Source organism: Protomyctophum parallelum, assembly GCF_964188405.1.
Source record: "Protomyctophum parallelum genome assembly, chromosome: 2".
Classification (NCBI taxonomy): Eukaryota; Metazoa; Chordata; class Actinopteri; order Myctophiformes; family Myctophidae; genus Protomyctophum; species Protomyctophum parallelum.
The window spans coordinates 60155984-60171959 of NC_139699.1; the positions used below are offsets into that span (position 1 = coordinate 60155984).

The window sequence follows — 15976 nt, forward strand, 5'->3', positions numbered from 1 at the left end:
GGTGTTGGCATCATGTTATGCTTTAGCTATTTAAAAATAGCAGATCTACAAGCTCATATCGCGCCACCGAGTGGCGCGATACGAGCTTGTAGGTCTGCTATTTTTGAAGAATCGAAGAGCGACTGACATTTTTAGAATCTGATCTCAGGTCAGAATGGGTTCATCAGGACCAGTGTGTGTCCGGCGGAAACCTCGTATGAATCTGATCTCAGGTCAGAATGGGTGAATACACGTGGATCAGAACACTGTTCACGCTGGCCTTGGTTCTTACCTCGTAAACATCTTTACAAGATTCACCTCCGTTGAGCTGCCGGGGGGGAACCGCGTCTTCTTTTTTTTATTTTAAATATTAACTTGCTAAATGCAAATCAGTGGTGTTTTGACATCAGCGGTTCTGAGGTGGATGAACAAAGGCTACCTGAACAAGGAACGCGACTGCATCAAAATGCAGAAATATAATATAAATATGATGTATAGAGAGTCTTTCGAGAATGGGTTTGATTGGGCAACATCACAGCGATATATATCCCACAAAAATGTGTCGCCATGGCTCTTTATCCAACTTTTTGAAAGGTCCATCTGTCCGCAGTTTGGAGTCGAGTACCTCCATCCTGGGCTTGGTAAAACTTTGCAAAGCAGTGTCGGGTCGAACGCAGTCGGTATACAGCAAGCCCACAATGCCTTGCGTGTGTGCGCTTGTAGGTCAAATGTGTTGGCCGTGTGACTGACACCATCGTACGACGAATCAGGAAATCAGCCTGTCTGTCTGTCTCTCTGTCTGGATGGCAGTAGCTGATTGCAGCGTCGGTTTGTATCCCTAGGCGGCTGGGTGGGTGGGTGGGTGGGAGCAGGGGGTGACAAAGTGAACGACAAATATTGTCTCTTGGGCAAGGCACTTAAACCCTGGCCTGATTCGGTGGAGTTGCTCCGTAGCCAACGGTAGAAGCGCTGTGGTTCTACCGGCTGTACAGGTATGGAACAACGAAGCAGGGTGACTGATAAAGAGAATAACTTCCATACTCGGCCAACTCAGAGAGAGCCAGACAGAGTCAGACAGTCAGACAGAGTCAGTCAGACAGAGCCATACAGAGCCAGACAGAGCCATGCAGAGTCAGACAGAGCCAGGCAGAGCCAGACGGAGCCAGACAGAGCCAGACGGAGCCAGACGGAGCCAGACAGAGCCAGACAGAGCCAGACGGAGCCAGACAGAGTCAGACAGAGTCAGACGGAGCCAGACGGAGCCAGACAGAGTCAGACAGAGTCAGACGGAGCCAGACGGATCCAGACAGAGCCAGACAGAGCCAGACGGAGCCAGACAGAGTCAGACAGAGTCAGACGGAGCCAGACGGAGCCAGACGGAGCCAGACGGAGCCAGACGGAGTCAGACGGAGTCGGCGGGCTCGGCAGTGGGAGAGATGTGTCTGAGAGGGGAGTACCGCCTCAGGGAGACAGAGGTCAGGTTCACGGCCAGGCCCACCACCAGCCTCTTGGAGGCTCTACGTCGGTGGCGAGGGTGGAGGGGGTGGTAGTGGGAGGGGGTGGTGGAGGAGGAGTGGTGGGAGGGGCTCGGGGCGGAGGAGGAGGAGGACGCCGCGCGTGGAGGCCTACGGCCGCAGGCGGCGGGCGGGGCTCGACAGTCTCCTCCTCGCTGCGGCGAGGCGGCGCTGCAGGGCGGTTCAAATCCCCCTCCTCGCCTGCCGCTGGTCGCCCTTTCGCCGCCTTCCGGGGAACGCCCGTCCTCCTCCTCGTGGCTCTCCGAGCCGGAGCGGAGGAGGGGGGAGAGAGGAGGGGAAGAGGAGGAGAAGGACGAGGAGCAGGAGGAGGAAGACGAGGGGGTCGGGGGGTCCGGGGAGGAGAACCGGGGAAGGGACAGGGCGAGCTCCAGCGCCGCCGCCGAGCGGGGAGAGGTGGTCGCGACCGCCGTCACGCCCGAGTCTGAGGGGAGAGAGGGAGGAGGAGGAGGAGGAGGTGGTGTTGGCGGGGTGATGGGAGGAGGAGGCGGCGCAGCAGGAGGAGGGGAGAGGAGAGGGATGCCGTGGCCGCCCCCCCGGCCTCCGTGGGGTCGAGCCCCCCCTCCTCCTCCTCCTCCTCCTCCTCCTCCTCCTCTCTGCTGGAACAGGCGGGTCCAGAGACGGCCCAGGCGGCGCCGGGACGCGCTGCGGCGAGACGACTGGCGGCGCATCTGCCTCCTCATCGCCGTGCGCAGGTTCTGGAGAACAGACGACTGGAGAGAGAGAGAGAGAGAGAGAGGGAGAGAGAGTCCCGTGAGTGACAGAATGTTTGACAGGGGTGTTGCAGTATAAAGTGTTACCTGTACATCTATGTGGGGGTGTTATGCAGTACCGTGTTACCTGCAGTGGTGCAAAAAGTACTCAAACTCAACAATAGCTGATGAACAAGACAGTGGAGCAAGAGGGAGGAGAGAGAGGGTGGAGAAGGATGGAGATAGAGAGGTGGGAGGAGAGAGGGTCAGAGATACAGAGAAATTCTCTATCTCTTCCATCTCTTCTATCCGTTTATTTTCGTTGGAAGTAGATTTGATCTCTGCCTGTCGTAAAGCTCTCCAGCAGAGGGATAGAGATCACTTTCTGAATGTGACCGTATATATATCCATTTGAATCCATACTGTGTCTAGATTACACGTTGAGACGGATTGCAGACAGAATGGCAACCAATTGCAGAACTTGTGCGACTACTTGGGAACCAATTTTCACGCATCTGTCTATTTTCACTTTGGAAATGTTTTCAGACGTTATGGACGAAGCCAGTTTGCACAGTTTAACCCATTCTGAACGGGAACCCATTTTGGTGTCAGCATCATGTCGTGCTTTAGCTATTGAAAAATAGCAGATCTACAAGCTCATAGCGCGCCACCGAGTGGCGCGCTACGAGCTTGTAGGTCTGCTATTTTTGAAAAATCGAAGAACAACTGACATTTTTAGAATCTGATCTCAGGTCAGAATGGGTTAAGAACAAGCTGGAGGATGCAGAAAGGGACGCATTTGGCCACATGCGCCACTGACCACCTCCGCATGTGGTCTTCTGAGTGGTTGGATTTTAATGGATCAGTAAAACCTCGATGCGGTTTGGGTAGTCTGAGCCGCGTCAAGGAGTGAGCAGGGGAGGCGATATAGGTGTCTTTTCTAATGACACCAATGATCTGAGGAGACCTTCCTGTAATGGTGTGGTTTGTAAAAGCACCCAGACAGACACAAATAAGCTCTGTCCTCCAGGGACATACAGTACATAATGTCTGTCCTCCAGGGACATAGATACTGTCTGTCCTTTAAGGGACATACAGTACATATACTGTCTGTCCTTTAAGGGACATTATACATACTGTCTGTCATTTAAGGGACAAACTGCACTAACCGTCTGTCGTACAGAGATAAACGACACCGTCTGCCTAGAGAGAGACGCACGCACGCACACACACACACTGACGTGGTGTTTTCTGAACGCTTGGCTACGTTCCCAAGGACAAGCAACAGCGGCTGGGAGTGTCTATGTGCATGTAATGTGTGTGTATTATTTGTGTGTGTGTGTGTGTGTGTGTGTGTGTGTGTGTGTGTGTGTGTGTGTGTGTGTGTAATGTGCAGCTTAGGAAGTGTGCTGATGCTGGGAGCTCAGGCTATGATCATCACTTTAATGAAAACATTTCCCCACACTTTTAGAGAATATCCACGTCATAGTGAAGACAGAGATAACAGGAGAGGCCAAACAATTTGGATGAAAAGCGCATCTATACAAAAACAACATTGTGTATGTTTACCTGCCGGTAATATCAAAAAGTCCATATCTAAGTCTGATCTTAATTACTACGTGTGAAATAAAATGTAATGTGCAATTACATCGGCAGGCCTTAACCAATTTCCATCAATAAAGGTCGCATGGCTCAATGGACAATGCATTCAAGATAAGACCGTTACCGTATTGATTCTGCTGGGGGAAATTCAGTTGCCAAACCCTCTTTCACACTGAGCTGTACAGTAGACAAATAGTCAGACCAGTGTGTGTCCAGTGGAAAACTCGTATGAATCTGATCTCAGGTCAGAATGGGTTAAAGATACAAATATCCACGGCCGCTGCCACAGCTTCATCCTGCTCTGTGTCAATGCGACCCCGTTTCGGAGTTGCAGTGACAGAAACTTGATTCCACACTGCCTCGTCGCAGTGCACGGAGAAGGTTGGAATCAGAGTTAGAATGCCTATTAAATGGCTATTAACAAACAATAAAGATAGCCCCAGTCGGGTTTCTTGTTGGCTGCTTGTTGTCTGAAACAAAACCATTCAGATTGGCCCAGGCCTATGTCAACTGGGGGACAAATAATCCTGTCCCCCTTTCTTATCTTATATCCAGTGTGAACCACATGGATGCAATGTGGGGTTTGTTTTTAGAGATGACGAGGGGCGGATGGAAACTATGTAGAGGCACCCAGTTCTGGAGTGAGTGGGCTGAGGGAGGGAGGCTGTACTACAAATCTACAATCTGCATTTAGAGCTAGAGACGTACAAACAGCCTGGTCCATAACCCATTTTTTTTATTTTTTTTTAAGATATTTTTTGCGGCTTACGCCTTTATTGATTTTTTAAGGGATAGAAAGTAGGCTGACAGGAAACGGGAGAGAGATGGGGGGATGACATGCGGTAAAGGCCGTGTCGGGTCCGGGAGTCGAACCCGCGGCACACCGCGACTGGATCACCAGTCCGGTGCCCAGACCGTTACGCTACGGCCTGGGCCTATAAAAGGACCCAAACAGAGGAGTATTGAGGCATACAAGAATGCATAAACTTTCAGTTTCAGAAAAAAAAACTTTAAAAAGGGTTTGTTTTAGGGACATCAGAGACATTAACTTGAATAATGTAATGGCCAGTGTGGACAGCCGCTGTCACTGGCATTTGACATCTATGTGGTGGTCGCTGCCCGCACAGAGTACAAAACTCTGATGCTTGGCCTTCAAAGCAACCAAAGGTATATTATGGCACCCCCATATCAAGTCTTATTGGGACCCTACAAACCCTCCCGCGCGCTCAGATCAGCCAACGCAGGGAAGCTGGATCTACCTTCACTAAAAACGCCAGGACAACGCTCCACACGTCCCAGACGCTTCTCCCTTCTGTCTCCAAAACTATGGAATGCACTTCCCATTGCAATCAGAACTGCAGACTCACTCCCAATCTTAGTGTTACCAGTACAGGGTTGTACATCTATGTGGGGGTGTTGTGCAGTAAAGTGTTACCTGTACAGGGTTGTACATCTATGTGGGGGTGTTGTGCAGTAAAGTGTTACCTGTACAGGGTTGTACATATATGTGGGGGTGTTGTGCAGTAAAGTGTTACCTGTACAGTGTTGTACATCTATGTGGGGGTGTTGTGCAGTAAAGTGTTACCTGTACAGTGTTGTACATCTATGTGGGGGTGTTGTGCAGTAACGTGTTACCTGTACAGGGTTGTACATATATGTGGGGGTGTTGTGCAGTAAAGTGTTACCTGTACAGGGTTGTACATCTATGTGGGGGTGTTATGCAGTAAAGTGTTACCTGTACAGGGTTGTACATCTATGTGGGGGTGTTGTGCAGTAAAGTGTTACCTGTACAGGGTTGTACATCTATGTGGGGGTGTTGTGCAGTAAAGTGTTACCTGTACAGGGTTGTACATATATGTGGGGGTGTTGTGCAGTAAAGTGTTACCTGTACAGGGTTGTACATCTATGTGGGGGTGTTGTGCAGTAAAGTGTTACCTGTACAGGGTTGTACATCTATGTGGGGGTGTTGTGCAGTAAAGTGTTACCTGTACAGGGTTGTACATCTATGTGGGGGTGTTGTGCAGTAAAGTGTTACCTGTACAGGGTTGTACATCTATGTGGGGGTGTTGTGCAGTAAAGTGTTACCTGTACAGGGTTGTACATATATGTGGGGGTGTTGTGCAGTAAAGTGTTACCTGTACAGGGTTGTACATCTATGTGGGGGTGTTGTGCAGTAAAGTGTTACCTGTACAGGGTTGTACATCTATGTGGGGGTGTTGTGCAGTAAAGTGTTACCTGTACAGGGTTGTACATCTATGTGGGGGTGTTGTGCAGTAAAGTGTTACCTGTACAGGGTTGTACATATATGTAGGGGTGTTGTGCAGTAACGTGTTACCTGTACAGGGTTGTAGACGGGGAAGTCGTCCACGGGAGGGATGAGGCCCTGAGCGATCAGCTGACCATAGGAGGGCGGAGCCTCTCTCTGCACAAACTCCGCCTCCAGGCGAGTCATTTGAGTCTCGAAGGCTCTGAAGACAGACAGACAGACAGAGACAGACAGACAGACAGGCAGACAGACAGGCAGGCAGGCAGACAGACAGACAGACAGACAGACAGACAGACAGACAGACAGACAGACAGACAGACAGACAGACAGACAGACAGACAGACAGACAGACAGACAGACAGACAGACAGACAGACAGAAATGTGAGACACCAAACACGTAGGCCCTATTCTATACCTTGTCATACAACTGTGTCACAACCATTTCAAAATATAGTAGATTTACAAGCTCAATAGTGCATTGCATGCACATGTTTATTATTTAATAAAATAGAACAGTGGTTTTACAACCAGTGGTCTGGGGACCACCAGTGGTCCTTGAGGGGATTCCAAATGAACCCGTTACATGTCCTTTTTACGCTCTCAAGACTTAAATTATTCATTATTCATCTGCATTAATTCATTTACAAGAAGTCTATACAATTAAGAGAATGTAAAATAATTGTTATTTTGATCAATGTTTGCCTGTTATCTCTCCTATTGTAACAACATCAATACAGCATGGAATTGTGGTCAGAATATTCAACGTTTTAGGTCATGAGTGGCTAAATCTCATCAAATGGTGGTCCATGGCTTAACCCATTCTGAACGGGCACCCATTTTGGTGTTGGCATCATGTTATGCTTTATCTATTGAAAAATAGCAGATCTACAAGCTCATATCGCGCCACCGAGTGGCGCGATACGAGCTTGTAGGTCTGCTATTTTTAGAAAAATCGAAGAACGACTGACATTTTTAGAATCTGATCTCGGGTCAGAATGGGTTCATCAGACCAGTGTGTGTCCAGTGAAAACCTCGTATGAATCTGATCTCAGGTCAGAATGGGTTAAACACAGAATAAACTAGATAAAGTGCCCCTCGGGGCACAGGTCTCCACCAGGGCAGGTCAGCTTTGAAAAGGTGTGAAAAGGGTGGGATGTATTCCATGGTAGCAAAAGCCTGTGAAATATTTCACGTAAATTGCACGCTGCGTTCATGATTTGAGGCTTTTTCTTCAAAACGGGACCAATCCTGCAAACTTTAAAAGCCAATGGTTAGCCAATTAGGATGGAATATGAAATATCGGACAGATCCGTCTTGAACACATGACTATAGAGATACTTGTGCAACGATTTGCGGGATTTTGGGACAGAATCTGGAGGAGTAATAGCAATAAAATGTGTTTTTCAAAAGTCGCCCCCCCCCCTGGTGGCGCTATAACAGGCCGTTCTGGAAGATTTGGGGGCAGAGGTTCATCGTTGGCATCCAGGGAGAGTATACATGCTAAATTTGGCACATCGACCGGGTTAACCCATTCTGAACGGGAACCCGTATTGGTGTTGGCATTATGTTATGCTTTAGCTATTGAAAAATAGCAGATCTACAAGCTCATATCGCGCCACCGAGTGGCGCGATACGAGCTGGTAACAGACGGACGGACGGGCACACACACACACACACACACACACACACACACACCTGTACTCTCTGTTCCGCAGCGAGTAGAGCTTGAAGGCACACCCCAGGGCGACCACCAGCAGCAGTCCACAGACCAGACTCCCTATCAGGGCAGCGGTGATCACCTTCCGGGGCACGGTGGCCAGGCAGTCCCTCTCATCGCTGCCGTCCAGACAGTCCTCCTGTCCGTCACACCTCCACGTATAGGGAAGAATACAATATTATCACCTCCACGTAGGGAAAAATACAATATTATCACCTCCACGTAGGGAAAAATACAATATTATCACCTCCACGTAGGGAAAGATACAATATTATCACCTCCACGTGGGGAAAAATACAATATTATCACCTCCACGTGGGGAAAAATACAATATTATCACCTCCACATAGGGAAAAATACAATATTATCACCTCCACGTGGGGAAAAATACAATATTATCACCTCCACGTAGGGAAAGATACAATATTATCACCTCCACGTAGGGAAGAATACAATATTATCACCTCCACTTATAGGGAAAGATACAATATTATCACCTCCACGTGGGGAAAAATACAATATTATCACCTCCACGTGGGGAAAAATACAATATTATCACCTCCACATAGGGAAAAATACAATATTATCACCTCCACGTGGGGAAAAATACAATATTATCACCTCCACGTAGGGAAAGATACAATATTATCACCTCCACGTAGGGAAGAATACAATATTATCACCTCCACGTAGGGAAAGATACAATATTATCACCTCCACGTAGGGAAAGATACAATATTATCACCTCCACGTAGGGAAAGATACAATATTATCACCTCCACGTAGGGAAAAATACAATATTATCACCTCCACGTAGGGAAAGATACAATATTATCACCTCCACGTAGGGAAAAATACAATATTATCACCTCCACGTAGGGAAAGATACAATATTATCACCTCCACGTGGGGAAAAATACAATATTATCACCTCCACGTAGGGAAAAATACAATATTATCACCTCCACGTAGGGAAAAATACAATATTATCACCTCCACGTAGGGAAAAATACAATATTATCACCTCCACGTTAGGGAAAAATACAATATTACCGTATCTTTTCCAAGCCGTATCGCAATAGTATCGAAAAACCCTGTCGGTGGTTCTCAAACATAATATATAAATTTGTCAAGGACCACCACAAATGTATGACATTGGCCACCGACACCCATCTGAAAACATGTTGTTCCAGGGACCCCCCCCCCCCCCCCCCCCCCACGTACGCTGTGAATGAATATATATTAACAGACCTACAGTACAAGTTCATAGCGCGGCTAAATGGGCACTCCCCACCCCTACCTCCATGTCTCAAATATATTTATCACCATATCGCCCACACCCCTTACCTCCACGTCTCAAAGATATTCATCACCATATCGCCCACACCCCTTACCTCCACGTCTCAAAGATATCCATCACCATATCGCCCCACCCCTCTTACCTCCACGTCTCAAAGATATTCATCACCATATCGCCCACACCACCCCTTACCTCCACATCTCAAAGATATTCATCACCATATCGCCCACCCACCCCTTACCTCCACGTCTCAAAGATATTCATCACCATATCGCCCACACCCCTTACCTCCACGTCTCAAAGATATTCATCACCATATCGCCCACACGCCTTACCTCCACGTCTCAAAGATATTCATCACCATATCGCCCACCCCACCCCTACCTCCACGTCTCAAAGATATTCATCACCATATCGCCCACCCCACCCCTACCTCCACGTCTCAAAGATATTCATCACCATATCGCCCCCACACCCCTTACCTCCACGTCTCAAAGATATTCATCACCATATCGCCCACACCACCCCTTACCTCCACGTCTCAAAGATATTCATCACCATATCGCCCCCACACCCCTTACCTCCACGTCTCAAAGATATTCATCACCATATCGCCCACACCCCTTACCTCCACGTCTCAAAGATATTCATCACCATATCGCCCCCACCCCTTACCTCCACGTCTCAAAGATATTCATCACCATATCGCCCCCACCACCCCTTACCTCCACGTCTCAAAGATGCACAGGTTGGTGCCACAGTGGAAGTTCCCCGGCTGGCAGTCGAAGCAGTTCTTCTCGTCCGAGCCCTCCGGACACCTCTTCTGGTTGTTGCATCGCTCCGAGGCCGGGTAGCACGCCGCTGTGCTGCTAGCGCTGCCGATGCCCGTCCGACCCCCGCTGGCGCTACCCTCACAGGGGTACTCCCCTGCCGCGCACAGCGGGCAGCCCTCCTCGTCGCGCCCCGAGGGGCAGTGCCAGTAGCCGTCGCAGCGCTGGCGGTCCGAGTAACAGCCCTGGTCGCCGCCACACGGGTGTTCCCCCGGAAAGCAGTAGCCTTTGACCTAGAAGAAGAAGAAGCGGAAACATGCAAAAAAACTCATGACCAAAAAATTTGTAAAACACAGATGTTTCGGTCCACACTGCATTGATTGATTGATTGATTTATTAACCCATTCTGACCTGAGATCAGATTCAAAAAATGTCTATTACATCCTGACAGTTTCATTATGAACCCATTCTGACCTGAGATCAGATTCTAAAAGTGTCTTCGATTTTTCAAAAATAGCAGACCTACAAGCTCGTATCGCGCCACTCGGTGGCGCGATATGAGCTTGTAGATCTGCTATTTTTCAATAGCTAAAGCATAACATGATGCCGACACCAAAATGGGTGCCCGCTCAGAATGGGTTAATAACAGTTTGCAGAATTACAGTACATTTCAAGTACAACTCAATACAAAAAAAAACTGTGAGTGGACGACACCATAAAGCATTACACTTGTTTACAATAGGGCCCACCGTTTTCAATTCATCATAACATTTAGAGACGTACGAATATACACTTCTATATATAGCCAAAAACATGGAAACAGGAGGTAATAAAAAGGAAGAAAATCACACCCGTGTGAACTGAGTGGTGTAACTACACATTTATTGTTATAGTTACTGTACTGTATGTGCGTGCGTGCACGCACGCACGCACATACCGCAGTCATGCACGCACGCAGCATTGATGTGTGTTGCTACGACGCAGCATTGTGTTGCTACGTGCTATACACACACACACACGTGCGATACCGCACGCATGCAGTGCACGCAGCATTGATGTGTGTTGCTACGACGCAGCATTGTGTTGCTACGTGCTATACACACACACACACGTGCGATACCGCACGCATGCAGTGCACGCAGCATTGATGTGTGTTGCTACGACGCAGCATTGTGTTGCTACGTGCTATACACACACACACACGTGCGATACCGCACGCATGCAGCGCACGCAGCATTGATGTGTTTTATTTGTGGATATAAATTATATATTTCCCCTCAAATATCTTAGTTTTACCAACATTGTTAATGTGAAATTGTTTCAACATGCTTATTTATTTAAATTGTGATAATTGCTATAGCTATTGGCGCTCTGGTGGTCCCAGACAGAAAGGGGACGTAAAGAGGAAATTATTCCCGGGTAGAAGGCATCATGACTGGGGGTGACTGGGGGGAGTGACTGGTGTTGACATCGCGGATCGTCTGACTCTGCCAAAACGGAACAGTTACCCTTTAAAAAAACACCTCCATTCAGTTTCATTGTAACTGCGATTTTCGATCATAATTCATAATTTTTTTAATACCGTATTTAGCTATAACGAGCGCAAATGTTCGATGCTAATTGACAATGCTACTGTGCTACTACCATAGAGCGCAGGGGAAACAATGGCTACTCTCAGCCGCACAAGAGGAAGATTAGACCCCATCCCTCCCAGAGAAAATCCCATAGCCTGGCAGGACGATCCGCCTGGCTCGGCCAATGATTGAACGACTCGTTCGAGAGACTTTGAATTGAATTGAATTGAATTGACTGGTGGGTCCGTGCCATAGAGTGTGGTCCGTACGGGAGATCCTATAGTTTACAGGACCGAAATGAACGAAATGAACGAATCATTTTAGTGAGCGAAAGAACGACCGATCCGTTTACTGAAAAGAACGAAAGTTCCCACCACTACCGAGGTTCATGCACGGCACTACACACACACGTGCGTGCGCACACCACTGATGCACGCATGCGCACACCACTGGTGCTCACTGATACATACATACATACATACAGGTACATACATACACAGGTACACGGACATTGCGGCTTGTAGGAGTGGTTGCACCACTCAAAAACAAACATCATAAACCCGAAATGGAATGGTGCCCAGGCTACATTCAGTGAGGAGGAAAAAGGAGTGGGTGGGGGGGATTCAGATTTTACGGGGGGCCAGTTTTGAATTGCAGACGTCCGTATAGGTGCCCTTTGAGAGTGGTTTTTGAAGGAGCCAAGGGATTCGCATGTCTTCATGACTGTTGGTAGGGCGTTCCACATTTTGGTGGCATGTGGCTGTGCTAATCCACATTCCAGGACTATGGATTAGGGTTGGCGTTTAAGGTTATTACAGGTTATATGTGGGTTTAGAGGGAGCCGGGTCGGTACCTGGTAGGTTGCATTGAAGCCGTGCCCCGAAGGCCATGCAGGCTGAGCCATATTCAACACAATATACATCAGATCAAAGCCACGGAGAGCGCCCTGGATGAGCAGATACGAAGCATTCTTTCTGCAGCGGCAAACGGGAAGTAAAAACGGGACCGCGCATGATGGCGCGGGGCTCCACCGTACGCGTTTTGTCTCCCGTCGCGTGCGTCAAAAAAACGAACCGGGGCAATTTTAACCCATTCTGACCTGAGATCAGATTCATACGAGGTTTCCACTGGACACACACTGGTCTGATGAACCCATTCTGACCTGAGATCAGATTCTAAAAATGTCAGTCGTTCTTCGATTTTTCAAAAAATAGCAGACCTACAAGCTCGTATCGCGCCACTCGGTGGCGCGATATGAGCTTGATGCCGACACCAAAATGGGTGCCCGTTCAGAATGGGTTAAAAAGGGAACATTCCCTGACGGTGACAGAGACGCGACGCTGACGGGCCCCGGTGGAGCCTCGGTGGGAGCGAAGAGCGAAGCGTGTACGGTGGCCTTGGAGTCCCACTCAAAAAAAATAAAGGAAAAAATAAATCAGAATATTCTTCTCTCGTTTGATATCATTGAAGATTTCGCTAGGACGTGTGCACAAGTCATTTGCAACCCGTCGGTTGGATTTAGGCCATGAGGCTGAGCCACATACAACACATTAAAGGGATTGTGACATAAAGAAAAAGGTTTTGGAATTGTTGTTATTTTTGTTAGGTTTTCTAATCTCAATTGCACCCAAAAAACATGAACTTTTAACATTCAGTAGATTTTCTGTGATCTGGGGTTTTCTGGCTCAAACAGGTGCTCTGATTTGCCGGCAGTAAGTGACATCACTTACTGCAAATCCCATATATGTCAATGGGATTTGCCAGCAGATGTCACTGTTTCACTGTGTTGCCTGTTTTCATTGTAGCTCAAAAGGCCCAAAAAACCCCAAAGAAAACTTCAGACCACAGAAAATCCACTGAATGTTCAAAGTTCAGGTTTTTTGGGTGTAATTGAGGTCATAAAACCTAAAATAAAAAATAAAAATAAAAATAAATGAAAATGAATGTCATAAAACCTTTAAAGCTGGGTCTGTATACCTGGTAGGTGGCGTTGAAGCCGTGCCCGAGGCCATGAGACTGAGCCACAAACAACACACTCATCTCTCCGCGGGTGGACTCCAGCAGAGCTGGCCTGTGGTTGTTGTGGTGGGACAGAGCCTGTGGAAGAATCAAGACCATGATTTACATACACAGAAATTAAATAATTAAGCCTATATTATATACCAGACATAGCGTTATAGCTACCGGTAAGGTAACTAATAATAATAGCACATCATTGTCTGACTGATTGTACATAAGTACGGCTGATTGATTGTTTTCGAATGGAAGTTTAAAAAAAAAGAAAAAAAAGGTGCTAAAAGTGTCTAAAATAATAATTATTGCTCAAAAGTTCCCTTAACCCATTTTGGGCGGGCACCCATTTTGGTGTTGGCATCATGTCGTGCTTTAGCTATTGAAAAATAGCAGATCTACAAGCTCATATCGCGCCACCGAGTGGCGCGATACGAGCTTGTAGGTCTGCTATTATTTTTTTTATCGAAGAACGACTGACATTTTTTAGAATCTGATCTCAGGTCAGAATGGGTTCATCAGACCCAGTGTGTGTCCCAGTGGAAACCTCGTATGAATCTGATCTCAGATCAGAATGGGTTAAAGGGACACTTCACCCTTTTTGCAAAAAGATATATGTTAATGACGTTTAGAAGCTTTAGAACACTTTCCTGGGGGTATTTATGTGTGTAATATGTGGTTTTAGATATTTTAGATTGTAGCAGTGAGCCTGTTGTCTCTGATGTCATGGACACTGGGATCACTTACTTCCTGGACTACATGTTGTCTCAGTAAGACAGCTCTCCCCCTATCCACAAGGAGGAGCAGTGCACCAAAGAATTATGGGAATTGTAGTCCAGGAAGGTAGTGAGACCACTGTCCATGGCATCAGAGACAACAGGCTCACTGCTACAATCTAAAATAACTAAAACCACATATTACACACATAAATACCCCCAGGAAAGTGTTCTAAAGCTTCTAAACGTCATTAACATATATTGTTTTGCAAAAAGGGTGAAGTGTCCCTTTAAGTCATGCATGCAGCTAACAGCAGTAAAAAAGCGTAGTTCCACGGCCTGACCTGAAGGAGGCGCTCCGCCCTCTGCACCAGGCCGTCGTAGACGTGCAGCGAGTCGGCGGGGCCCAGCCGGAGGTCCAGCTGCAGGACGATGGGTTTGGGGTCCTGGGTGTCCAGGAACCAGGAGCACCGGACCTCGCCTCCTCCTCCTCCTCCTCCTCCTCCTCCTCCTCCTCCCCCTGCCTCGCCCGCTACCACCGCGTTCCCCCCCCCCCCCGCCGCCGCCGCCGCGCTGCGGTTGACCCGGAGGAGGAGGTAGAAGTCCGGCGAGGCGAAGGAGCCGTAGAAGTTCCCCAGCCGCTTCCGCCCGCAGGCGGTGTCGGCGCAGCCGCGCTCGTCGCTGCCGTCGGGACAGTCGCGCCGGCCGTCGCAGCGGAGCGGCGGCGGCAGGCAGAGGGTGGAGGGCCCGCGGGCGCAGGGCGGGGACCCGGGGGGGCAGGGCGGGCGGTGGTGGAGGAGGGCCAGGGCGTCGGTGGGGGGAGGGGAGCAGCCGCGCTCGTCCGTGGCGTCGCCGCACTCGTCCTGGCCGTTGCACTTCCAGGTCAGCGGCAGGCACTTCCCGTTGCCGCACAGGAACTCGTCCGGCGGGCAACTGCTCTGACCCAGGTGACCTATACGGACAGGAGAGCAGGGTTAACCCAGGTGACCTATACGGACAGGAGAGCAGGGTTAACCCAGGTGACCTACAGACAGGAGACCAGGGTTAACCCAGGTGACCTATACGGACAGGAGAGCAGGGTTAACCCAGGTGACCTACAGACAGGAGACCAGGGTTAACCCAGGTTTCCATGGAGACGGGAGGAGACGGCATTTTCACCCCCCCCCCCCGAAAACGCAGCTCTCGTCTAAAAGGGACCCCAGCATAAAAGATACAATGTTTTTCGTTTTCTATGGACACCGTTCTCGTGTAAAAAAAAAGGGGGGCCTTAATTTACCTCTGATATACGACAGCCTGAAACCCTGAGCCTGACCAGAGCTGTTGTTCTGGGAGTGGAAGCACAGACTGACTCGGCCGCTGGAGGAGATGAAGGGCGAGGGGAGCACCGAGCCACACCGCCTGGCCTGCTCACTCCACCCTGGACTAGACAGCTCCAGCCAGTCCGCCGAACAACCGGCCGCCGTCACCTTGTCCACGTCAAAGTTACGGAAACTACAGGAGAGAGGGCAGAGGACAGGAGAGAGGACAGACAGAGGACATGAATTAAACTACAGGAGAGAGGACAGAGGACAGGAATTAAACTACAGGAGAGAGGACAGAGGACATGAATTAACTACAGGAGAGAGGACAGAGGACATGAATTAAACTACAGGAGAGAGGACAGAGGACATGAATTAAACTACAGGAGAGAGGACAGAGGACATGAATTAAACTACAGGAGAGAGGACAGAGGACATGAAGTAAACTACAGGAGAGAGGACAGGGGACATGAATTAAACTACAGGAGAGAGGACAGAGGACATGAAGTAAACTACAGG

At 48.7% G+C, this 15976-nt stretch overlaps 1 protein-coding gene across 1 annotated transcript in view; it reads right to left on the reverse strand.

Moving 5' to 3' along the window:
* Window positions 1–258: 258 nt before the first annotated feature.
* The window catches only part of lrp3 (low density lipoprotein receptor-related protein 3), a 23092-nt gene continuing 7374 nt past the window's right edge, over window positions 259–15976 (reverse strand). Inside the window, exons 3-12 of the mRNA XM_083759393.1 lie at window positions 15436–15650; window positions 14696–15111; window positions 14504–14605; window positions 13411–13530; window positions 9815–10152; window positions 7768–7941; window positions 6141–6273; window positions 2035–2224; window positions 1860–1935; window positions 259–1751 (exon numbers count right to left, since the gene is read on the reverse strand). Of these exons, the coding sequence (XP_083615519.1) occupies window positions 1382–1751; window positions 1860–1935; window positions 2035–2224; window positions 6141–6273; window positions 7768–7941; window positions 9815–10152; window positions 13411–13530; window positions 14504–14605; window positions 14696–15111; window positions 15436–15650 (2134 nt within the window). The 3' untranslated portion in view covers window positions 259–1381. The remainder of the gene's footprint in view (window positions 1752–1859; window positions 1936–2034; window positions 2225–6140; window positions 6274–7767; window positions 7942–9814; window positions 10153–13410; window positions 13531–14503; window positions 14606–14695; window positions 15112–15435; window positions 15651–15976) is intronic.